This window comes from Megalopta genalis, chromosome 2, assembly GCF_051020955.1.
Source record: "Megalopta genalis isolate 19385.01 chromosome 2, iyMegGena1_principal, whole genome shotgun sequence".
Taxonomy (NCBI): domain Eukaryota; kingdom Metazoa; phylum Arthropoda; class Insecta; order Hymenoptera; family Halictidae; genus Megalopta; species Megalopta genalis.
Window position 1 is genome coordinate 20,274,688 of NC_135014.1, and position 27,571 is coordinate 20,302,258.

Sequence of the window (27,571 nt, forward strand, 5' to 3'; positions counted from 1 at the left end):
TGTTTAGTGTAGTGATAGTAATATATGAGCACTTTCCAATTCTTTGAATGTGTCGTGTATTACAATTTGCAATTACTTATTTTTGTCATAAATGCATAAAATACACAGTATACTAATTACTCAATACTATACGAAGAAATGAATACCTCCTTTATTTTCTTCGTTTGTACACTTCCTTTGCTGTAATCAGCTAAGTTGATTGCAACAAGTACAATTTTTATACTGCATAATTTTAGTTAATTCTTTTAATTTTGCATAATTTTATCTTTCCTTTTCATTCTTATAATGGATTTTCTTCATTTGAACACTGTCTTTGCTTTTTTCTTAGCTCAATCGCCTGTAACAAGTTCAATTTTCATTTTCCTTCTCTAAAAGCTTATAAGTCGTACTCAAAGTTAAATGAAAGTGTAGATAAAAACTCTCTGTAATTTCTCATCAAATAATCCGAAAGTTAGCTTAGAACACTGAAAAACAATGCAAATTCGCGAAATTGCAGAAACAAATAACTTGATTTATTATAAATCGAATTCTGTCAACGGTAATAATTTCAATATGCAGATTACTTTGATTCGATCGGAGGGACTGTCAATATCGGTGTAAAGGAAGGAGATTGAAATCGACAGCTGAAGGTTAAAATTCGATTTCGCGTAAAAGTGAAAGGAGAATTGTCGCCTCTATTGATTTGAAATGAAATTTCTACGTTCCCTCTGTGACACGTCGCGCTATTGAACGGATTTCTTATAACTTTTTACTAGCAGCTAGAGAGGACGCAAAGTTTCCTGGCACGCGGTAGATACCGAGCAACAATGCATTGGCTGTCTGCTTACTTTCAAGTACCATTGAAATATGTTGCATTGTTTGGGGAAACAATGCTTTCACAAACCGTCCATCTAGTACAGCATTTACTCTCTCTCAACTGCGCACCTTTATTGTCGTTTAAGCGTGCACAACTCGACCGCGAAAGAGACAAGGGTCAGCACGCGAATGAAGAAAACGAAGACAATGTCGTTTCACGGTTTCGAATCAAAAGTAATAAGCCAAGAACGAATTAAGCACCAGTTACTCAATTATTATGCGTCTGTAAATACGGAGCAGTGCAAGAGCTTATTGTTTGTAATGAGAACGAGGACAGATAACATTAAAATACGCTTAAGAAAGGAAATCTTCAAAAGCATAAATGACTTTCTTAATGGAAATAAATTTTCAATTCACTATAGTATATTAAACACTGAAGAATTCGAAATGCAAATACTTTTACATTGAATACTGAAACGTTCTTGAAAATTTTTCTAATTGTAGATACCACATTATTTTGAACACAAAACTGACATACCCAATAGAACTAATCTAATAAACTGAATTGTGTTTTCATATTAAATTTTGCTAAAACGTTTTTGAAAATTCCCTTGTTATAGATGTTACGTTACATGTTATGAACATTGGTACCTGATATATCTAATACAAATAATCTTAATACATTTATGTAATTAGAAATCTTTTCATACTTGCTGAAATATTTTTGAAAATTTTCGTTGTTTCTTTCCATTACTACATTATTTTGAACACTGAAATCTGATAGCATGCCTAGTACAGATAATCTAATACATACAATTGAATGTACGATATATAAACATTTTATAAACTAATTTTGGCAACCTGAATTTCAGAAAAATCATCAACCACAGCATGTTAATTAGAAGTCGCTCAATCTGGTTGACTTCAAAAATTCTTGCTTCGCTTTTAAATAAATGTCCACATGTGTGGAATGCTGTGGTAGAAGGATGTTTTGAAGTTAAAAAAATTACAAACTTGTAACTCTGAAAATCACTGCCTGTTACCCGAAGCAAATGTTAATTTCAAGCTTTAATATATCGTTCCTGTAATTACGTAGATCTTTGCCAGTCTTCCACTCGTTTCATTTGGAATTTCCACAGATTTTATTCTACATAAAATTATCTAAAATTCATATAAAATTCATTTTATCTTCTTCAGCAAAAAGAAAGTGCAGTCTTTGACAGACAATCGTTTCCCATTTTCGAAAATGATTGAAGAACATGTTTCTTTCTTAAATTCGTTACAAAAGCGTTCATTTTTCATACTAAAAACGAAATCTTTCTAAACACTAAGAACCTATTTCATATTCTGCGAGCAAAACAAATAAACATTTCACTGGAACAATTTATGAAAGACACTAGATTATTAAAGCAAACGCGACTTCGCAAAAGACAACAAAGGCAGCTCTCGCGTGACAACTGACATATCAAACGAGTCGAAGCACAAAGGCGAGTGCTAGTCGTTAGCTGTGCTTCCTACGGGAGTCTCGTTCGGCTTAGAACGAATTTCCAATCAAAACACAGTCGTTGTTAGCGACAACGCTGGAAGAATTTCAGATAACAAGCAGCTCAAAAGAAATGATTTTCAAAAAGCCGAAAGAACCAAATATCTCACCTCGCAGAACGAATAAGGCCGATAGCTTGCTCGAGGAACTTGGTGCGCAACAGCTTCTGAATTTTCTTCATAGCATCCACTCTGCAAATAGAATAAGAACGAGATGAAGTATAGAAAATCAATGTAGCAAAAGTTTCATTCGCTGAGAGTAAGTATTCGAAATTACTTTTGATCCTCGATAGGAACGTCCAACGTTGCGTCAAATGGCACAACTTCCGGTATCGTCCCTTCCCGCATTACCACGGACAACTGGGGACTAATCTCGTCCCAGCGTTCCTCCATGCTGCGAGGTGCAGGCTGCTCCTTTTGCACGGGTTCTGTTAGGGTTCGACGTGAACAAATTATTCGAATGTCTAGAACTAAAGTTCATTGAATTAGGACCACCAAAAATTGTCAACTTTTTCAATACTTTGAATGAAATTGCAGAGCATAAGGAAACTTTAATAAGGTGCTTATCGCGAACTAATGCTATACATAAAAAATATGCGAAATACATGTTAATAACGTGTGTGATCGTATTCTTGCATTATTTTGGCTTGCTGTGTATACATTGTTCTATCATATATCTTCTCTGTTTTGGCAAATATCTAGAATCTTTTCTTTCCAATCAGCTATTATAGTATTTGAAGATGACTATACAAGTGTTTTAAGTATATTTGAAATATTTCCTATCGGATTCAGGTCGAGTAAATTGCCTGGTCAAAAATATAAATACACGCTGTGTTCGCTATCGTTCCCATCCCAGAGTACCTCTACCCTTCTGCAATATTACAATTAATTTTAATAACAAAAATTTCTTTTATTTTATTTTAATGTTAATTAGAAAAATTTCTTTTATTTTATTTTAATGTTAATTAGAAAAATTTATTTTATTTTATTTTAATGTTAATTAGAAAAATTTATTTTATTTTATTTTAATTACAAAAATTTATTTTATTGTGTTTTACTTCTATAATAAAATTCATATTAAAAATTTACCTATCAGATTGATGAGTGATAATGAAATATAAAGTAAATGCTGTCCATATGGCTATTTTACTTTTAATAAAAATTTAGGCAAACAAAGACAATGTGCAATTTATAGCACGGGATTATAGTCAGAAAACTGAATATTTGCAGCTGGTCCTGATTCAATGGCACAGAATTGTAGATTCCTTAGGATTGAACAGTACATTTTATGATTTTGGATGAGGAATTCCACGTGAAAAATTCGCGAACCATGTAACTATAGTTGTTTTGATCGAGAAAGCTACCTTCCACTTGAATTCCAATATATTGCATTATATAAGGTTATTTAATAATAATAATAATAATAATAATAATATTATATTCGATTTCTATAGTGAAGCGGTAGCAGTCAAAACAAACACTCATCGCGAACGTACCAAATGTTTTAAAAACAGAAAGCAACTGACTCTTACTTTTTTTGCCGGAGCTTTTGTAACGTTTACGCTTCGTCTCCTGCACTCTTATGCCGCGACTGCTCTTCCCACAGTAATTGCTCAGCATTTTTAAGAAGATGTGCGTTGTTGTGACGAGGTCTATCAAATATTGACTGTAGAAACAAAGAATGTTTTGTTGAAACACGCTCAGCGTGCTCTTTAAGTAAGGTTCATTTTGAAGTACAGAAGAACCGCGATTATCCCAACTAATGAGAGACATATGAGTGTTCGGATAATAGAACAGTTATAGAATCAAATTATAGCATTTATTTATTATAGAATTTATCTATATAGTATTATAGAATTATAGAATTTATCTATTATAGAATTAAAATGCTAGATTCAATCTAAAGCTAATTTTGTGTAATAGTGTATGTATTATTTTACTAGACATATATAATGTGTTTCAATAATAAAGAATTCAAGTATTGGAAGTTTAGATAATCAAGGTTCCACTGCAATAAAAAAAAAAATAACAGAAGGTGAAAGAATTTTCTTGGATGCAAAATTTGTAAATATTTTTATCCTCAGTCGTGAGGATACCTTAAAGGGAAATTACTTTGGAAGGAATTGGTACGTTTTATTTATTTACACATACTAATGTTATACTAAGAATAAGGCCAGAAACAGCTTCTTGCAATGTTAAGTAAGTACTTTGTGAATGTCTAAATTAGAATTCATTCATTAAATATTTCTAAATGGAATACAGAAGTCAGAACCATATCTTGCAACATTATTTTAAAAACTGCAAAGAATAAGGAAAAGTCATCTAAAACCCCAATAATCAAGACTTTGTATTTTATCTTTCAAATTCACTGAAGAATGAAAAATGAGATTTCCTAAAATATTTTTTGACGAAATGCATAAGTCAAAATCATCTTCTACAATAGTATTTTACAAACTGCAGAAAATTAGGATGGAGCACATACAAAAGCCGGATCATCAAAACTTTGTATTTTGACTTTCAAATTGACAAAAAAAATGAAAAACATTTTCAAATAGAACGAAGAGTCATAATTATCATCTGCCTACAGCATTATCCTACAAACTGCAGGAAATGATGAAAAGTGAAATCCTAGTAGCTCTACTTCACTTTTCAGAACTGCGAAAGAAAATTCCAATTGCTCGTGGAATAATTCCACTCAAAGACTGCGTCTTGTCAGAAAGCAGCGAGAATAGAATGCGTATCACCTGGAAAGACGGACAGGACAAAAATCCATGAACCGTTCCGCAGACAGGCTGACAATGAGAAGTTTGTAAGATTCAGGAACGTCAGCCAGGATCCCGGACAATACTTGTCACTGAATTAATACAGTTCTGCCGTGCGTAGAGTTTCAAAGTGGTAACATTACCAACGAAGTTTAGCGCTGCCGTCAAGTCTTGTTTTCATCACTGTCACCGGGATGTCACAGTAGCGACGATATCGCGGTAAGGCGCGCATCGGCCTTACATTTCCGCAGTGGAAATCCTTGGAAAACCCGTCAAACTCACGGAAACTTGAACGCCCGTCGCCTTTTCCCATTTCGCCAGCCGGAAGGTCGATAAAAGTTGTTTATTCCACCAAGAAGCGCAAAAGAAGAAGAAGAAGAAGAAGCAGACAATGGCGTGGGGGAGAACGCGCCAGAGGTGGAGCAAGAGCATTAAAGAACCAAGGAAGTCTGGTGCCGGCGAGTAGCTCCCTCGCTGTTCGACCCGATTGATTCGAAACTGAATCAATCTGTCTGCCTAGATAAAACCTTTTGCCGGCGCTCCCTTTTTTTTTCTTTTTCATTTCCATCCGAGCGATAAACAGATGTCCGAAAACTGCGCCGATATGGAGCCATCAATCATGCAACGCTACAATCGGGTCCGTCTCTCCTGTTTACCCTAGGATCGCGCGCAGAAATAATTAAAAGTTTTGTTTCGATCGATACAAACGATTAAAATTTAATCGTCGGCAAAGCGACGATTGATTGATGGAAGCGATTTACGATCGTTCAATGCAGAAAATCAATCATCGAAAATCCCATATTTTAACAATTCCTGTGTGGAAAAATTACAGAGACGAAATTCTGCATAGGCAGATGATTACGACGATTTTTGCAGTAAAATAAGAAACGAGAAATGTTAATGATAATTTTTTAAGAACGTAATAAATAATACAAATATTTGAACACGAAGAACGATTAAATTGATTACATATCAATTAAGAAAATATTATATCTGTCATTTTCAAACTTCCAAACAAAATGAAACAATAAAGGCTTAATTGCGATAACTGTTGCAAGAATTAGTCACCAAGGTTTTCGAACACCCTATTAATCTGTTACCACCTTGGAAACCGCTCTAGAAAGAGCTGATGGAAGATATTAATCGCTTTTGCCGATGCGCAATGCAGCGTACAATTTTAATTACTCTAAGTTGCATCTTTGATTAATGACAAGTTGCGCTAATGCACGCGCCGGAATGACGCCCGCGAAGTTCCTGAATAACTTGGCTTTTTAATCAGAGAATCGACTCCTATTAATTAGTAGGTCGTTCGAACACTAATGGTGATTAAAGAACTTCTACAACGAAACTTTTGCATACTCGCTGAGATGCGACAATGCATTCAAGCTGTTTTTCGCCTTATCTTATTGTTCTTATGTAATTGCTGCTAAAATTGCATTGGGATCTTTCACATTCAATCAACTCCGTTTCCTAAAATCAGTAATTAAAATAAGATATATATAGTTTTAACGAAAATTGCTACTGGCTATTGTGTGATTAAACACTCCAAAGATATACGTTTCCTTCAATGCAGTTTATCATGCGTTTAAAATGTTGCTTTCAACGAAACTTATCATGCATTTAAATTTATATTTCTTTCAACGCAATTTATCGTGCATTTAAATATATGTTTCATTTAGTGAAATTTATCATGCGTATAAATATAATTGTGCATCACGATATGAATTTAAAAATTAAATTTTATACAAACGATTGTAATTTTAATTTTAATTTAATATGCACATTAAATAATAGATAATATAATAGACTAATTGTGACATCAAATAAAACGTAGAATTTCAATGAGAACAATTGCAATTATAATTTGTAATACTAGTATGAAATAACGACTGTACAAATAACGCATTAATTAGCTCAGAACAATAGTGATGCATTCAATACATGTATATGCATTTCGTTATAAATTGAAAGTCGGAACTGCAATGAAAACAGTTACAATTATAATTTGTCCTAAACTATACATGAAACACTACAAAGCAGTGAGCATTCAAATAGTGCATTAATTAGCTCAGAACAATAGTTATGTAATGAATAGATCTATCTATGTATTCTGATATGAATTTAAAAGTGAAATTTCAATCAAAGCAGAGGTACTATTAATTTATAAGTAACATAAAACAATGTTATGTTCTTACTGTTTATAATAATAGTAATCGTCCAAATAATGCGTTATTTAGAATAGTGGTGCATTTAATACACTTGTACATTACATTGCGAGTACAAAGATAGAATTTTACGCACGCAGTTACAGCTGTAATTTGTGCTGAGAAATATCCGTGAAACAATACAAAAGCAGTGAGTTTTTGAAGAGTGCGGATTGTAAAATTTCTTTCGTGCCTGCACTCGGAGTTTAATGATTTTCCGGAGGTTAAATCATTCGAACTGTACAATGCAATTTTAGCGAGCAGCATGTGTGTCAAGCATGCTCGGATACTTAAAAATTGTGCTTCCTTTCATTCCTGTATACGAACCGTGACATTTTAAGCTCGTCGAAACACAGAAGCTGCGAAAGAATCGTTTCCCGATATTCCGGAACATAAAATACATTACTCTTAATGACTTTGCTGGATTCTCTAACACCACGGTCCACGCTTTGATCCATTGCTATTAAGGTGTGCAGAAGTTCCTAAAACGAGGGAAGTAAAAAAAAAAACGTATTTCCTTTCACGAATCCGCGTCAAAGCGGACGCGCGCCCGTTGATCTTGTTTCTCACCTGATATGCCTTTAATCCCAAATGTAATCTACGAGACCAAACCCGTATCTTCTTTTTATCAACCACCATATTCTCGTAATACTGCTCCATTTGTCTTTGCACGAAATGAAATATCTCCGTCGATATTGTCTCGCTACGAAGAAATATATCGACGTCACAGAAAATCAGTTCACGAAATGTTCAGTGAAAACTCTACTGCATGAGTGATATGTAACAATGAAAACTTGACTTGTACAGGCTCACGCATATTTACTTTAATCACAAATGATGCAGACGCTACTATAATATCAAAATGGTAGATCGATTGACTTTATCTATTTTTAGTACGACACAAAATTATGATATTGAAAAGCTCAATATGTTGTTTTCAATTCTGTTTGCTATTTCTTCAAAATATTAACTAAAAATCGTGAATGTACAGGTAAGTCAACTAATATTTTTACCTGTAACATATCTATGAAAATAAAAACATTAAACCAGTACCTTTAAAAAAACGACAGAAATACTGGAAAATGTAACCTCAAGGAAAAAATCTCTAAATCTTCTCTTTAATATTTTCACATTCTACATTATATTCATCATTAAAAAGAATGATGAATATGAAAATGTTAAAGAGCTCACATTAACTCCCTGCCGTACTTTGACGAGTCCGACTCGTCATGAAAAATTCTAGTAATAACTTATTGAATACAGATGTTATTCTGTCCTTTAAAATTCGAATAAAATTTTAATATCTTGTCATCACTATTTAAGCATTCAAGTAAATTTGTGCACACAATAAGCACCAATTTTCTTTTTCTTCTAAGAAATTATTGATAATTGACAAGCGCTTTTATTTCTTGGTCGCAACCGTTGATTTTCATCTGTGTCCCATATAAATACATTTTGTTCTTCCACGCAGAATTAGAATTGAATTCTACGGATAGTTAAAAAATGGTGTCGGACAGGGACGTAAGGAGATCGACGATGCATAAAACGAGTTCGGAAACTACCCTCCCACCCTCCTGCAGAAGCTATTCAGCGACGATATGCCTCCTTCCATCAGCGAGCAGAAAAGTTGTGCCGACTTACCTCACATATTTCACCTCGAACTTGTAATGGCGATTGAACTCCATGAAGAAACGCAACGACCAAAGATAGCAGCCCGTTTCCGACTGTTCGGCTGGATTTCCTATGATGCATGATCTGGCGTATCTCATTACGGGATTGTAAGCCGCGTTCAAAAATTCCACGCAGAACTCCTTCAGGAACAATCTGACGCTCAAAATGGAGGTGCGTTCGCCTCTTGGATCGGTCATGGGACGTTTGTTTTTTGGTCTTGCCAGTATTTTCTGAGATGCAATTAAATCAAAGTATAAACGGTAGAAATATACTAAATTGTAGATACAGTGAAAAATTCCTTGTAATCAAATGAATCAAACTCAGTTATCCCCGTAACAAAGTATTCTATCCATTCGAATAATTCTGCATTTTTTATTCGAACAAATTATATGAACAGAAATAGTACAATTATTCGGATAATAATGCCAATAATTGTTAATGACTTCTTTTGCACCCGAAAAAAGTTCATTTAGTTATGCATTAATCTATCAAATCTTATTCGAATAACAGATAATTTCTTATTAAAATAAATTTGTATTCGAATATAAACTTATTCGAATAAATTGTTATCTAGATCAAGTATTCGATTCAAGTATATAATGTCGGATAAAATTTTGCACAACTCTGGGTAGAACATCAAACAGAGAGATAAAATCAAAGAAGTAAGCAACTTTAATAAATTAGTAGTAACTTTGTTACTATTAAACTGTGGTGCTTGTAAGGAAATGAAAATAGAGATATTATAATATCGATATAGATATTATTATAAGTGGAATTCTCTGTAGACAATTATATATTATTCTAAAACACATTTAAAAAGCCAATACAATATTAAACAAGTGAAACTAACGAACATTAATTAGCAAATTGCACAGTAACACAATCTTCTATCATTAAGTATCAAGTTCACTTATGAAACAGATTAGAACTTCTACAAGAATGAGAATTGGTGTCCCTATGAAAATAAATTACATCTATAAACAATTTCGTACAATTCCAAAGTACATACAAGAAAGAACTAAGAGGATTTCACGGAAACAATTCTCCAGCATTGGACATCAGTTCACTTGTAAAACAGATTGACCCACTTTTCCCCAAAAAGAAGAGGAACCCTGCTAACCGCAACCATGATTAATGCCATAAATTAAGGATTGTGAAGAGGACTTCCATTTCCATGTCGAGTTTGTCAAGGAATATGAGTCACGACCGCAGTGTTCCGTCGTCATAGTACTCGTAAAAGCCCCTTGTAACGGAGTCGGATAAATATCCAGCATATTACAACGCTGCCATAAAAGGGGGCCGGTCATACTTTTTATGTGACGATTCCATAAGAAGGCAGAAGAGGAAACAAAAAGGCTTTTGCGGGGAAGGGAGAGATAGTTCGAGGCGGGCGGAATTTCATAAAAGATATGACGGTAGTCAGTAATCACTTCAATTCGGCTAGCCGACAGGCATGTGACCTACTGGATTTATGACAGTTCATAATGAAACGAGCTATGTGGTAGCTAGGAAAAGTTTCTCTCTGCTGAAATGCGGATGTTCCGCGGAGAGGACGGGTAATAACAGTATAAGGGAGAAAAGGATCTCTTCTGGCGGAGCACAGGAGCCAGAAGAAAAGGAGGAGGAACGGAAGAGTGGTGACCCAGTTTTAAATGCTTCAGCGCCATTAAGCAAGGAGCCAGTTCTAATTACGCGAGAATAGCCCTAATTAACAGCCGTATTTTCATTCAAATCCAGCCAGCCTCGTTTCCACTCACTCATTAACGAGGACTACCGCTCGGAAACCAAAGATTAATTGAATGGATCGTTTTCTCGCCCGACACTTCGTTTCCTTCGATCATACTCAGCACACAGCCAGACCGAACACGAAGAACTTTTTACCTTCTCCTTGCCGAAACTTAAGTCCTGTATCTTCTGGTAGGGTTTGTGACACAATAGCGGATTCTCGCCGATCGCCTTCATGTTCTGGACCACGTAGGTGCCGCAGAAATGAGAATGCCTAAAAAATGATCAATCGATTATCTGGATTCCACAGAAATATGGAATGTTCATATTTGATTCAACAGCGTTTAATATTATACAAGGTGCCAACAATCCAGGTAAATATCTCAATCAATGGTATCATTTGAATGGTAATAATGAACTTTTTTTAGAAAGAATATTCTTATGCCACGATCATTCATGTTCTTTTCTTTGCATAAATACTGATACATACAGTTTATATTAGAACAATCAACCTTTAAATGAATATCAAACTACGCTATATTCTTATTATCCTTGTATAAAATTTTGATGCTTACAAATGACTTATACTTCGTTTCCAGTAAATTATAAATACAATATGTTTTACGTCATCGGGACTTAAGAGACTATTGAAGTGACTGCATTTAGGTGAACCATTCAGTACAACTGTTTGCGTATTCACAAAAAAATACCTAAAAATGGAGAAGATACATTTGCAAAAAGTAATTTCCCATCTCGTAATTCTCTCTCGAAGATTTGCTTGCAAGTGATGGTCTCGCGGGATGAAGTTCAGCTTCGAGATGGAAAGATCAAGCTCGCAATTCCGGCGTATACAATCTACGTATATGAATCAGCATGCATAAGAATGCGCTAGCTAGTAATTGAAAAAAAGAACTGATCATTCAAATCCAATTTCATCCATGACTTCTGAAAATCCAATCAGCGGGATAGAAGGAGGATGTCACTAGCAGACAGTTTACTAAACGGCGGGAGCGTATTTTCTTCCTTCGCAGTTCTCTGCGCGGGCTTCCGATGCCTTCTTCGTATTATTTTTAAACAGCTGACGCAATTACTCGAGCTAGATCCGATCGATGATAATTTTCAGGATAGAGGAGCAACGTAACGAAGACAAATTCATTACGGAAATTCGTGAACTATTAAATTAGAAAGGAGATTTTGTGAAAAACAAAGTGCAGCTTGCACAATAAATTTAAAAGATCTATATTCGTTAATAACAATACTATTTTTTAAATGGGTGTCTCGATAGAAAATCTTAACGTGTACTGTTCTCTATGGTTATTAAAGACTTCAACATTTCAAAAATTGTATTAATTAGAAAAATATTTTCTAAAACAAAGATACACTGCTTAAAACAAAGAATTATGTGTTCAGAAGATTTTAGAAATTTAAGGATTGTTGCCTTTGTTTCATTTTAATGCAAATGATTTTTATTTAGATTTATCTTTAAAGCAGCTACATTGTAAGGTGAACGGTATTCAGAAAAACTTCTTGCCTACCACAATATTTAACTCTTTGAACTATGTGAAATACTGCACTATCATCCTTCCACAAATGTCACTTCACTAATTCAGCTCAGGTACACAGTTAAAGACTGCATAATTCAAACAGTTAAAACGGATTACAGAACTACCGTACTTGCAATTGCCTTGCAACACAGTAGCGAAAACCGGTGTGTAATAAATTTTACTACAATTACAAGGAACCCTGTAGCATTGCAAGCTTAAAATGCTTAAGTTTGGTTCGTCCCACTATACAATGGGCCCTCCCAAACAGTGTAGTTTTCACGCGAGAAATATATGTTTAGTTGTTACAACTCTTAAAATAATTAATACCAGAAGCACCAAACCATCCAAAATGACTTTCTTTCCCAGTTACTGAAATTGAAGATATGATTCTATGAGCAATTCTTTGACAAACTCTTTTATTCAAGCGTATATTATAATTATACTGTGCTTCTTTGTGCAAATTCTCATTTCTATACTTCATTTTACCAAAATTAAAATTAAAGTAAAGTTTCCTTCAACTAAAAGATTACTCATTGTAAAAACAACAAATAAAAATGTACTTAGACTTTATCAATTTATATGTTTTGCTGCAATTTAAAAATCTGTACATGCCATAAATGCATGAAGATCAAAAGTCTAGTTATAATGGAAATTCTTCAAAATTTGTGTAAATTCAATCTTGTCGTTGTGATGAAGTAATATACATTATTCGCGTTTAGGGCTCAGTAATTCTAGTGTTAAACCTCCAATAGTACCTTGGGATCTTTCCTGATCAAGCAAGATTTTTTTTACACTTTTCAATAATATTTATAAATATGAATTTTTTTAAATATGTATCTTAATGTATGTATACGTAACATAATTTTAGGACTGTTTTTCGCTAAGGAAAAAGATATTTCAAATGACCTCAGGAATCACCCCTTTCCGTGTGTTAACATAATTTTATGGGACACCCTGTACATAGTCATAAGTACAATGTTCCCATATGGAACCAGCATACTTACAATTGACAATTTCGCTAGGTTTTTTAAACCAGAGAACATTTGGAATTAAGTTCCAATTCAATCACTGCATAACAATAAAATACAACGTAGAATTAAATCAACATTGCACTTTTCATTTGAAATCTATCATGATCCCAATATACAAAAGACACGATATCAGTGGTAAATATCAAGCTCCTTATGACGCGGTAGGAAAATCGCAGATCAACGATTGCAAGCATCGAGAAAGAACTCCGAGACGTCCGACACGACGAACGATTCCCATTAGAATTTAGTATAAATATCTGGCCTCTCATCTTTAAAACATTGCAGTTAAAATCTCGGATTGGTCCGTGCCCGGGCAGTCGTTTTCCAATCGAGTTGTTTATCGACTGGTTCGCGAGGCGAGGCGCAAAAAGCTCGATCTTTTTAGTGCTTTTGATCCTCTTTCGAGGCGCAAAAAGCTTTCCGCTGGAAGTGCTATAGCCGGGGCACGTAACAAAAAGATTCGAATAATGCATGGCAGAAGAATGAAACACGCGTTCTTCGGTACAAGTGGGTGAAAGCCTTTCCCTCTTTATCCAGCTCCGGTGTGTGGACTTACTTAAAATCCGGGTCACATTCATTACGCATCTAATGCCCGCCTCTTCTACCGCCACCCGCATACATTATTGTTAGTTCCCGTAAGGATACGCCTAGCGTTGTATCACCATTTGTTTCACCTTTTGCGAGCCACGCACTCACATTTACATTCCCGCATTAAAATGGAAATTACTTGTTGACCCGGTGTAAATGTGCCCGCGTTTCTATGATATACATATCAAAAGAAATGTATGTGCATACTGCACACATATTCGGGTAATTGATACCGTGATAACGAACAAATGTGATCGTGCGATTTATTGGAGAAATTGTAAATCTGCGGTTATCGGGTTGCATCGTGTGAAATTTTTGTGTTTTTAGGTCAAATTAAAATGGGATCTTGAGGATATGAAATGAAACGATTCGAATAAAATCAGTATTTCCAGAAAGTGAAATATGTATAATGATCAAAATTAATTTATTTGTTAGTCTATCTGCTTAATCAAAGTGTGCACTGCGATTGCCATATTTTTGAATCAATGTACAAGAATATATTTCGAGAAAAACATAGTAAGTACAGTAAAAAAATCTTTATTTACTTCATCTTTGTTTCTTTAATTATTTTTATTTAAATGCGTATCATTATCGTGACTTTTCTTTAGTAAGATACTACATCATTATCAAAATCAACGTTTCCTTATTTAATCTACACATGTTCTTCATAAATAGATAAATAATTAGTTTAAAAAACAAAATTACATCATTGTAGTATTTGAGAAGTACAGTGTAACATGTTACTGCATGATTGAATTTATTTTATTTTTATAGTTTAAGTACGTGATTTTCGATCATTTTAAAAAATACAAAATAATTTAAGTTTCTTATGAAAGAACGAAATTTCTTTCGAAATTTTCTCAGATCTGTGAATTTGGAATTTAATACTAATACAACTTTCATTGAAATACCTTCATTTTAACCTATTAAAATGTTGAAAAATGTATGTAAATACTTTCATTAAATACGTAAAATGCGGAAACTATTTTTAATATACTAAAATAACTGGCAAAACTTTCGGAAGAAATGTGTAAGGAAGAGGAACGCGCAAGAATGTATTACAAGGAAGCTCAAACTCACCTAGCAGCAGCAAATTTTCTTATTTTCTGCATTTTTTCGTGCTTTTCCTTCTGCCGAGCGGCTAAAAGCACCGCTTCATCTTTTTCTTTCTCGGTGGTGCTACGTTGCAAACCGGAAGTTGCTAACTGAGTGGCACTTTGATCGCCGAGCATTAATGAAACGATCTAATAATATTTGCAACAATGTATGTACAAACATCGATAATATCGACGTAATTAATTAAAGATTAGAAACAACTGGATTTTAAATATTTCTAATACACTCCCAATTGTACAAGCTATGAACTAATTCTTCATTATAGTTAAAATAAACAATATTGGCTTAATAAATTTCCTTATTAAAAATTGTCTGGAAATAATCTTTAATATTAAATAGGTCGCCTATATAAAAAATTGTCTGGGAATAATTTTTAATACTAATAAATCAATATCAAAAATTGTTGCAGAGTAGTTTCTAATGATTATTAGATTGCCCAAATAAAAAATTGTACAAAAATAATCTTTAACTCAATAGACTGCCTGCATCAAAAATTATCTGAGGGTGCAACTTATCTTAAAGGGTGCAAGTATTAAAATGTAATGATCTAGAATCATTGAGAAATGAATTTTTAATGACCACATACCTCAAGTATTTGTAAATGGTACTTCTGTTCGCTGAGATTACTAGCAACAAACAATAGTAAATCGACAAGACCAGAAGCATTAAGAGCAAACAACACCTGAAGAAATATGCAAGGATAATTTTCAAATATAAATAACGGAGCATTGTATTTAATGCTGTACCTCATCGTGGATAGTGGCATCATTATCAACACGCTTTTCATTTTCATCGGGAGGAATTTGTAAGACATTTCTGATAAAAATAAGGATTCTTTCGATCATCATTTCTTTTTCCTCCCCTCTTTCTGAACTATCCTATAGCGATTGAAAATAAATAAATGAATCTGTTCTAGATTCAGAGAACATATGTGTTAATAATTCTGAAAGTGATCTAACTGTAAACTAACTTATATTGTTTAGTGAATTCATAATTCTTAGATCATTTTCATAATCATTAGCACACATGCGAGTTTACATATATTGTAAACTTACAATTTTCAGAATGTTACTCAAGCGATTGCTTAATGTTGTCCATATGCAATCCTCAGTTAATGCTGTTTTATACTGTTGTGTGAAAGAAACAAGTTTCTGATATATGCTGCGTTGCGTTTTTTCTGTAGGTATTTCTTCATTATAAATTAAGAAGACTGGACTGGTCAAATTTATAATCAACCTAATTAAATGAATACATAGTTACTATGATTGTGTTAAAATAAGAACACAGTGATTTTTTGCAACTTGAAATAAGTAAAATATAATAAATAGAAATATAATTTCCACTGGCTGTACTGTAAATAATTACTTGCCTCAACAATACATCCCACAAATCAGTCTTATCGCTATGGCAAATGAAAATTTTCATAAGATCTGTTTGAAGCAACTTTGTCTGACCCAGAAACTGACGCACGACATGGTCATCGTCATCCCTTCTCAAATATTTAATTAAATCTTTTATAACATCTACAATTAAAATAATAAACTTAATAAAGAAATATTAACTATTATTCTAAATTAATTAACGTCCTCTGGAAATAATCTTAAATCATACAATAATTAACAGCCTCACCTAAACAATGCTTATCTAAATGATACTTCCGTCCATCATAATAACCAAGTGCATTGCAAGTTGCAGTGAGCTCGGTAGAAATATAATCCGACATTGCGCTTTGTTTATATAATAACCAAGAATACAATTTCCTTTACTAATATGTAACAATCATTGCCACAATGAATTTCTATGTATCTCCTGTAAAACCAAGTATATAACAACATTTATTATATCATCATTATACTATTTCCACGTGATATGATTTTCTAAACTTATATCATTTTATAAATATATAAACCCTACTTAAGAACTATACACTAAATGTGTCGTGTTAATGTTAATCTTTCCACACCTTTTTCACAAAATACACACGTGTATGCATCGAATTTCGTACCGGCATGTGGAAGAATTGAGGTTAGAATGATTTAAACCGAAAATTTATAACAACATGAACAGCAGTACTTACAGTTGCAGCGGAACGATGACTCAATATCTTAACAAAATAACAATATTCTCACTTAACGAACACAATACTTTTCACAAATTTTAATAGAACTGAGCACAGCACACAAACGTCAAACGCAACAGGTGACGGAAAAGCGCGCGAAATAGTTCTACATCCCTACATGCGCTTTTGAAATCGCCCGACAGAGTGCTATCGATTTGTAACAAGAAATCGAGAGCCAAATAACCGTATTCAATTAATGCAGTTTCCTGGAAGGTATGGCATATAATTTCATTAATATTTAATATTTGGACTGATTGAAATGTGTTTAAAAGTGCTTCCATGTATCGAGAAGGTTTAATTTAATAGTATAATAACCTCCAAAATTCAAAAGTAAGGGGTAATGTAATTTTCTCTTACTAACATTAAATTATAATATAAATGTTTCCTCTATCTATACTGATCGATGTTTAGCATTTTGAAGCGTCTCATTAGTCAGGATATAAAAATTAATTTCACGTTTCACAGAATCGAATGTAATTCTATTTTTTAAAAGAGTACTATACAGCTTCACGATGGTTTAATAACGAGCGAAATCGATTCTTAACCAACTTTAAGCAATCAAGTAGCAATCCTACCTTCCGCAATTACTACCATTTCATCAAACCGCGAATTTATTCAAATTTAATTATTTCCTTCGTCCAGTTTTGTCGAGCCATGCGAAACGATCATAATCACTTTTTATCGCTAACTGGCATAAATTTGATTAGTACGATTCTGCCCACTTAGTACAATCTAATGAAAATATACTGTTGATTCAATATGCACTGTTTTCTCCACGTATAGAAAGTACAAAGTCAAATATTGTCGAAACATTGTTGTTCTCACAGTAACTTTGTTTGAAAATTTTGTTTCCAAAATTTGCAAATATTCTATCGATGTATCACTGCGTACAGTTTTCCTGAAATTAATTTGTCAATTTTTCACTTCGTTGTTATCCAAAAATATGTAACAATGTCTATGTCAACATATTTTAATTTTCATTAAAATTTTAATTTATACCATGGACCTAAAAATTGAACCAAGCTCAAGTGGCTATAACTTCAACAAAAATGATAGTATCGATATTATTAAAACATCATTTGAAAGCGTGCAATCTCTACTTTCAGATGCCTATTGAAAATTTGATTTATGCTTATTTTTGATAAAATTGAAGCGGTATAAATAGCACCTTGATAGGTCTTCAAATCTGTTTTATTGTACTATGCGAGTAAACAAAAGTTGCTATATACAGGGGACTAAATGTTTTATATATTTTTATATTATTTTTTTTTATATTATTTTATATATTTTATATATTTTTTATATATTTTATTTGCATATAATATCTATGTTGGTTAATTGTTGTACGATTTTCTTTTGCCGAGTTATTCATCTTCGAAACAAAAATGATCCGTATAAATTCGGTCGCTTCTAAAAAATCCGAAGGAATTATCGTACAAAATATTAAAAACAATACAATAGCAATTTTAAAAATATATTTTCTGTTTCCTCTAGTTAATATTTCGATGTATCGGGTTCTTTTATGAAATATTCTGCAAAATGGCGCAATTCCATTACGATCATAATCTCATTTTAAAGCGGATATTCATCGAAATGACACCTTACTTATTTTAGGTAGTGCACTTTGAGTCAAGATATGTCACGTTTATTGCCATCTCTGATCCTTTTACCTCATTTCTCTTATACAAATAATTTTATATTAATAAATTGAATGATCAGTTTGGGGCACAGAAATGGCACAAATTCTAAGACGATGTTAAGCTCGTTTCCAATTTTATTGGAACGATACCTTAACTATATTATAAGGTGCATATTTAGTCTCTCTTTTTTATTGTCCTCCTTCATTCTTTTATTTAATTCCCCTTTTACGGATAATTTCACATTGAGAAATTGAGTGATCGATTTGGGACAAAAAAACATTTATTCTTCTATCTTATTTCATCTCATTTCTCAAAAATAGAATGATCATTTTGAAGGAAAAAGTGGCACGAATTGTACTTCGACTTTTTGTCTCCGTTTATTCTTTTATCTGATTCCTCTTTCTTGAATAATTTAACATTGACAAACAGAATGATCACCTTGGGAAATGAATAATTTATTCCTAATCAATTCAGGGGGTTGTTGAACTTACCAATTCTAAATTTGCCTGGTTCTTTCCGTCTCGTAGACAGGGGTCCCATGTATTTTTCGTTTCGACTTGATTGGATGACTAGAGTGACCTTCTTGAGGGGTTCGGAACAGCCTGTACCCTAAGAAATATGACAATAGGGTGGCAAACTGCTAAAACCTTCGTAATACGAGAACCGTCAAGTTCATAAATCTAGGTGATAAATGTTTCGATACACGGGGTGGGACAGTAATTTTGTCCACCTGGAATATTTCCCTTGCTCTCACGTATAAAAAGACATATATCACAAGTATATAGTCGCCGTCTTTCGTTAAATAATAAAGATGTAAGCCTTGCGCTTGTTACACCAATCCTTTTGGATATAACTGAGAATAAATTGTAGGAAATTTTATGTCATACGAAAATTCGATCTTCAATATACAATGTAACACGTAACATCAATAATTTCTATGAAGTTCGACTTTCAGTTTGAAAATTGCGGATACTATATTAGGTGCTGGAAAAAGTAATTTTCGTTCGTTTGCACTTCAAACGAACTGCTACCTTTTGCGAGGAGCTTGTTTTGCGAAAGCAATTACATCGTCTGACAGCTTATTTTTCACTTTTTAGTCGGGCATTCCAATTAAATAATTTTCATCCGATATTTTAGAATAAATTAAATATGAATTGCGAAAAAGTGTAGTGCGAAAAGAGTTACTGTTCATCTGATATCTGTTGAAATAAATGAATTTTTAATATATTTAAGAATTATTTTACTAATACAAACGAGTAAAAGCAGTGACTTCTATTATCAGTTTATAATAATTAGTGGCGACAGCATTAGGGACAATGTTCTTTTGTTCAGTCCATATTATTATCGTCAGAAATTGGCGCGGCGTTACGTGTCGTGCACGCATAATTGCCACAGTATACCCAGCATACATAAACTTAATCTATCCCTCCGCCTTGAAATCTGTCTTGTTTGATTGAAATCTTGTAATTTTTGCATATTGCTGGCATGTACTTATTTATCGTCGGTGTTGTTTGTGATGCATATACATAGCATTGTGTTAATTTATATGTATAATACATATATACAATTACCTACGTCTTGTCTTTATAATTTATTAATTATTCAGTATGACTGACAGTTTATTTAATTACGAACTGGACAGTTCGCCATAATTAGCGATTAACGCATAATATTTACATAAAAAAACTCTTGAATAAAAGTGATCGTAAGCATTATTAGAATGATTCTTAAGTTAAACAACTTCTGAAATAATTAACTAGAGCTACACGATGAGCTTACGGTGGTAGTAATTGGGACATCCATACCCTAGTTACACGAAAAATCGATTCCACTGTGATCCGAAGTAGATACATCGGATCTCCGATCGGCTCCATAGGCCTTCTCTATTTTCCACATGGAAGAAAGCCATGGTTGACATGAAAGGGACGCCAGGGGTCCATTATTTTACTATAATACCGAGAGTTGCGCTCCACGTCGCGCAATCTGTGTGGTGGATATTGTCCATGAAGGGGGAAAATAAAGCCATAAATCCAATTTCGTTGGCAGACTAGACGAAAAAGAGCGGCGGCGGGACGGTTGACCGAAGTCTCCGCGGTAGGAATACACAAGAGAAAATAAAAACAGGGAACGTGAAGTTTGCACACAGGATTCGCTGGAACAAAGACGGATGAACTATTAGAAAGATTGAACCGAGGGGGGAGACCGCTTCTATTCTGCAAGGTTGAACGGCGTGGCGCTGGGAAAGGGTTGTGCTCGAGTGGCTGCTGGGACAAACATGCACGCTGACTAATCAATATCACCGGTCCTATCCGGGTCAATAGGTTATCGGCCATTTATTACTGAATCTTCATCACCACTCTTGTCTGTCCATTTCGTTACTTTGCCTGTCCATCTTTTCCCTTTACAGCCACCCTTTGTTCCAGAGCAGCTCGAACACAGCTGTCGATCATGCTAACTCGCGTCCACCGTTCTGATGCCACGCGAATCTGAGCGAATCGCCTGTGTTTTTGTGCAAAACAAAAATTGTTTGTCAGCTGCGAGAGGTTATATAGGAATCGAATAGACATTTATGCGAAATATCAAAGAGAGCAAATTCAAGCTACACTGGTTTTGCATTAAAAATTAAATCTTTTGCAGAGCATAATCAAAATTAATTCTCAAAATTCATCCTTGAAATTAATACTCAAGATTAATTCTTAAAATAAATTCTTCGTATTCCAAATTAATCGTTTTGTAAATCATATATAACTTTTTGCAAATAAAATTAATACTTTCGTAAATCAAAATTGGTCGCCTGTTATTCAATTTTTAAATTCGGTGTGAATTTGCATATTTATTTATAAAGTAATACGAAGTTTATTATAAATCGTTAAACTTCATTAATTTTCCATCATTTTAGTGAACATTAAGAGGGTTGATCTTGTTTCTAGCTCAATCTAGCTCGACCAAGTAAATTATATTTTAAATGAAAAATATCGATCATTTTGCATAATTTGAAAAGAATAAAAGTGCAACTAATTTGAAACAGTGTACAGTTCTTCACTTTCACTGACTTGTATAAATGTTACTAGAATCACAAAATCGCATTAATTTTCCCATAAATACAATTTTCATTTACGATAACACTATGATGTTATTCATATCGTTTTTAAGTGAACTACATTCTGACGCGAATTGTAATTAAATATGCGTCTAATTAACGTTTCGAGTGGCATTTAAATGTAAGTTTCGGCCCCCTTAAGTTTAACGCCGGAGCAACTGGCGCAACAACGTCATTAACTAGCTATTCGTTCGTGTTAGAGATTCCTTGGCACTATTTGCAGCAGTTACTGTGTCCTAGCGAGCATTTCAACGTTAAATGGCCAATCTCGTTGATTCACGTGATATTCTTTTCAGAGAAATTTCCGGGGGGTTTCGTCGTAGAATCAAAGTGCCGGTAACTTTCGACTCTATCTTGTAGAACGAAAGGATAGTTCCAGAAAATCTGTTACGACTACAAATTCTTTGGCGTGTAGACAAACTTTGGTGCTTTTGAACCCTGTATTTGTCTTTTTTATTATCGGGCCCGGACACTCGCGAGTGTATTTTCCCTCCATCCGATTTCCTCGTAATAGTGTTTCTCGACTTCGAACTGTTGTCCTTATAATACCTTGGAAGAACTGGATTCCACTTCGTATAACATGTTGCACGAATAGATACAATGAACCGCATTAATATTCGGACACCTTTTTAAAACAGAATAACTTTTTTAATAATGGACGGAATTAATTGAATATTTTTTGAAATTTTAGTTCGACCAGTTTGTTTGAGAATGAGCAAACAAAATTATTTCCTTTCAATCAAACAAAAGTCATCGTACGTTCCAGGATTCATATTTACAACACATATATGCTTAAGAAATTACGCAAAAAAGAAACGATCAACAGTTATTGGTATTATTATTCGAATAATGTTCTACAATTTCTATTGGAGTAATTTATTCGAGGAACAATAAAATAAAAAATATATATATGAAGAATTATTACAGTAAAGAATGAAGAATTATTCAAATGAAAAATGAATTATTAGAATGAAGAAGGAAGAATTCTTAGAACAAAAAATGAAGAATTATTAGAATAAACAGGGTAATTTGAATAAATTTGAATAATCTGTTACGATTAATGAATAGAATATTATTATAATTAATAGAATATTCACCTATGATTTCGTTCGAATAATTCTTTTGGATGAAAATTTATTCAAAACAATTCTAATAATACCCAACTCTGATTTATACCCTACGTAGATCTGCATACAAAATCTTCGACCACGTCAATCTCTTTCAGAAACGTGCTTTATTATTTAGATTATAACAAATTAATATAATTAAATGCACGGAAACTATTGAGCTGAAAGACTGAATTAAGACAGACAGGACCACTCTGTACGGTCTGGTAATCTTCATCAGAGGCACGTTACATCGAACAGTCACAGCGAAATAGCTAAAAGCCGGCGAACTCGGCTCGCAGACATAAACACGAATAACGGAAGTTTTAATTAAAGATTCAATTACAATAGGTGGTAGAAGGAAGTTGGAAACATTAGGAAGTTGTGACGATACCTGCCGGTACAGAAGGCGGCTGGCTGCAGACTCGTTCGAACGTAATCATCCCTCATCTAAGCTTAGCATTAAACCAAGGCAGCGTCGCCTAACCCCATATTTGAACTCTGGAGACGTACTCCAGGCTACTTTGTAGTTCGCCGGTGGAAAACTGTGTAAGACTGTCTGCTCCCCGCGAACTTGCCAGTTAAATGTCGTGTGTATAATCTATTCGTTAACTAGTTAATTTCGTTAAGTTCCCGGCGAGTTCCGCCGCGCGTAAACATAACTGTCTAGCGAGCGAACGAGCGAGTCGGAAACGGTGAATTTAGTCAAGCCGAAATAAAGCGATTGTATTCAGCCCCGTGAACTATAGCGGCGCAAACTCTTCCCGATTTCGTCGGGACGAAGGAATCAGAACGGCTATTACGCGGGAATTCATTACACCGGATTGTTAATTATACGCGCGCAACTTCTGTAATACGGGGTCCAACTATTTTGCAGTGACCGCCGCGGCGCGCGACGGCTCAAAGTCCGCGTATTAATTACGCCGTGCTGGTTCTGATTAAACAGTGTAATGCGCGGCAACTCTGAACACTGAATCACGCCGTTCCGATCGAAAAAGTTGGTTTCAAGCAACATCCTGTAGGCTAGGTGCACCGGTTATGGCCACGTTGAGAACTTTAGGGAGCCATGAATGGGGCATTTTATTTAGGACAACGTAACAAAAAATCTATAATTCTAGATATGTATAATTCTAGTTTGAATTATTCGAAAGATCAATTCTTTTACTATAAAAATGCATAGTGTCAATGATTTACTGCTACAAGTGCCTTTTGACCAAGGCCAGGGGAAATAGATTTTTTAAATAGTGGATAGATTATAAATATTTTTATTTTCTCATGTAATACAGAATGTGGCAAATAAAATTTTTTTTTGAAATTTTAGTTACGCATATTACTCAGTCAAGTATATTGAAGTGCCATTTCAATTTTGCATCTATTATTTTCTAAATTTATTTCGTCAGTACACAGCTCTCCATTATTTTCTCTCGATTGTTTTTGTTTGTTTTTGCTGACTCGAAATCGAAAGTTTTAGATGTTTGAAGGACTAGTTTGGTAGACAATGTTTAACAAGATTTTTACAAGTAACTTATTGAAATGACAAAAGTTTATCAAGGTTTCAGGTGTTGTTACTAGTTTTGTTATAAGCTAGACTTTCTTCGGGTCGATAACGAAAATTTGAACAATTTGTTTTGTATGTTTTAATAATCTTTAAGTATACTAAAAATGTCATCGAAATTGATTAGCAACTTCGTCCAGTTTTAAACAAATTGTTTCATCTTAAAAAGTGTCCACATACTTTCTCTCGACCCCGACTGTATTGATTTTCCATCAAGTGAATTGTTAAAAAATCACGGTTAGAGTTACTTAATTTGCTTTAGTACACTCGAAAGTCACCTTAAAAATTTCTGTTTGAATATTAAAATAACTTTGTTAATAAGTAAATTTTATTTGTTCCATTGTTGGTAATCCATTCTGTTAAGATTATTCGCTAGTGAGTCAGCAGACAATTCAGGGAACACATACCAGCCTAATTTCTCGTCGACGCTTTCAATTACTAATGAGACTTTCAATTACGGGGATTTATACCTGCGAAATCGGCTTAAGAACGTCTGCATCGAGATATCGATTGTTTGCTGACAGGGGATTTTAACTGTTCCCAGTGAACCTCCCTCTCTCCCCTATCTAGTGTTGAGTTTTCTTGATTCGCATGGTAATGAGAAAACAGTGTTAACAACTGAGCAACGCCTCTTCCCGATCTCTTATCCGTGCCATTGTGCTGCTTATCGAATCACAGTGGAGATTATTGTACAATAGGGTAGAAAAGCATTGTTAAAACTTCATGCCAATGATTATTCAACAGGGAGAATTGCAGCGGGCAAGCCGACACAAAGTAATATTTAATTTTATTATCTCATTGTCAATTAATTATTTTTCACTTGCGGACTTTAATTAGCATACGTTTCTCGTATTAATTTCACGTAATTTTCACTAATACTGAATAAGTCATTCGTGACGCATATCATTTCATTAATTGTGGACAACATGAGTAATCTCAATTTTAAAAAAGGAATTAATTTTAAAAAGATATTTGAATTGTAATAGTAATTAGAAATTTATTTAACGTTGTTGAGGATTCTTGTTATCAATCAAGAACATTTGTTTAACGTCGCGTCCATCTGATAGTAATTAAATCTTTATGGAAAATAAAAATGTTCTGGAACAATTATATAAAACAGGATTTGCATAAAAATGTATTTCTTTTAATAGTAGTTTCAATAAATTGCAAATTATATTAGAATGATCTTAATTTCTTGTGTTGTCATCACTGTCCTTTATTTCATTCACATATTTTTGTCATAAATGCACAAAATATGCAGTCTAGTGATTATGTATTAGTTCTTATTAAATTAAACTAAGATACATACAGTGGATTCGATCATGACTTTGTAAATTATGAATAATACTTTAAGTTTGTTTTTAGAATATGATTATGCGAGAACTATTACATTTAGAACAAAAACTCTTTTACCAGGATGAGTGGCTTCCTAATTTTCCTCATATTTTTAGTACGAACACATTCCTCAATTTACAAAATTGAGTTTATTAATTTATTTTATTAATTTTTTGTTTATTACATATTTATTTTATTTATTTATTCCTACTCTTGACCTTTTAACTCTTTACAGTCCTATGTCAAGTATGGCTCGACATTGACCTTTCCATTAAAAGCTACATATAATATTATATTGATTAACGTTACACGATATCTAAAAACAATTGTAAAATTCACAACTGTTCTAAATGGGTTGTAAAGCCACGTATAGGAACATGACTGAATTTTATGTACTGTTATAGTAAATTCTGAAATAAAAGTTAAGAATTGCTTTGGACCAGAAAGGATTACCTTTGTCACCAAGTAATAAACTTGGAAAAATGAGAGAATGGTGAGCGTGAATCTGTTAACAATGCCCTACCATATAAATCGAATGCCTAATGCAATTTATTATCTGAGTCCTGTGTTATTGACTTATCACTTCGTCGCAGCATACTAGCAGCGTTGAACGAGGCGACTGATTTTCAATGGTCCAAGTTTAGAACTACTCAAAAGACGTTCGCTTAGGAGGTTCAACATTAAACCTGCATTCAAATTTCATCAGTCATGCGGTTATATTTCAGTCTTACGTCTGTGCAGCTGAAACCTCGCTAAACGAGAAAGCCATCTTCATTTCATTAATGTCTGAATCAATTATGAGCTAAGGAACTCGACGGAGGATGCGTCATGTGTTGGAGATTGTTAATGTGTGAGAAAAGCGTGGGCCAAAAATAGGCTCGCGCTATGGTACTCTGATATCACTCGGTAGTCGTTTGTTAAGTGAACAAAAATTGTCTTTGGTTATCAATTGGTCGGTTTGAAACTGTGACAATATATTTAGGTAGAATATAATACGCTTGAATAATTTCTGCATGTTTGGAAAATTAATAGGAAACATTGAACTTACTGTGACAATTTTTGAAAATTTTCTTTTCTTTAAGGAAAAATTAAAAATTTTCTTTTCTTTAAAGAAAATTGTTGAATTTTCTTTTTAACGTTAGGTATAGATAATTGCAATAAATTGTTCATAGAAAATATCAAACTTTTAGTTGGTTGACATAGTAATTTGAAAACTTCACTATGAAATACTAAATAATATAATATAATATAATATAATATAATATAATATAATATAATATAATATAATATAATATAATATAATATAATATAATATAATATAATATAATATAATATAATATAATATAATATAATATAATATAATATAATATAATATAATATAATATAATATAATATAATATAATATAATAAATAAAATATTTGTATTATAGTAGATACATAAAACACCGTAACAAAGTAAAACCAAAAGCATAACCGTTTCAGAGATCTTCAAAAAAGATAAAACAATCAATATGAACTCTATATTACTTAGCTAGTCTTCCTAGAAAAATAAATTCACTGCTTAAAAATATTTCATAAAAATCATGCACTTAATATTCAACTTTTCACATTTATTATTGTCATTCAAAAATAATTATCTAAAATTGCAAAACTCGTGAAAATTGCAACAGTCACACCAGAAAATAGATTCCCAAAGTTACTCTGCAATTTTTCCAAGGTTTCAAACTTATTTGGCATA

The 27,571-nt window shown here is 33.3% G+C and overlaps 1 protein-coding gene across 1 annotated transcript in view; it reads right to left on the minus strand.

Moving 5' to 3' along the window:
* The window catches only part of timeout (circadian regulator timeout), a 439,037-nt gene extending 421,836 nt beyond the window's left edge, over nucleotides 1-17,201 (minus strand). Inside the window, exons 1-14 of the mRNA XM_033470632.2 lie at nucleotides 17,056-17,201; nucleotides 16,608-16,787; nucleotides 16,348-16,501; nucleotides 16,034-16,214; nucleotides 15,725-15,856; nucleotides 15,565-15,660; nucleotides 14,943-15,106; nucleotides 10,856-10,973; nucleotides 8,945-9,204; nucleotides 7,874-8,006; nucleotides 7,631-7,785; nucleotides 3,870-4,003; nucleotides 2,615-2,765; nucleotides 2,449-2,529 (exon numbers count right to left, since the gene is read on the minus strand). Coding sequence (XP_033326523.2) covers nucleotides 2,449-2,529; nucleotides 2,615-2,765; nucleotides 3,870-4,003; nucleotides 7,631-7,785; nucleotides 7,874-8,006; nucleotides 8,945-9,204; nucleotides 10,856-10,973; nucleotides 14,943-15,106; nucleotides 15,565-15,660; nucleotides 15,725-15,856; nucleotides 16,034-16,214; nucleotides 16,348-16,501; nucleotides 16,608-16,701 — 1,853 coding nt within the window. The 5' untranslated portion in view covers nucleotides 16,702-16,787; nucleotides 17,056-17,201. The remainder of the gene's footprint in view (nucleotides 1-2,448; nucleotides 2,530-2,614; nucleotides 2,766-3,869; nucleotides 4,004-7,630; nucleotides 7,786-7,873; nucleotides 8,007-8,944; nucleotides 9,205-10,855; nucleotides 10,974-14,942; nucleotides 15,107-15,564; nucleotides 15,661-15,724; nucleotides 15,857-16,033; nucleotides 16,215-16,347; nucleotides 16,502-16,607; nucleotides 16,788-17,055) is intronic.
* Between the last annotated feature and the right edge of the window lie 10,370 nt (nucleotides 17,202-27,571).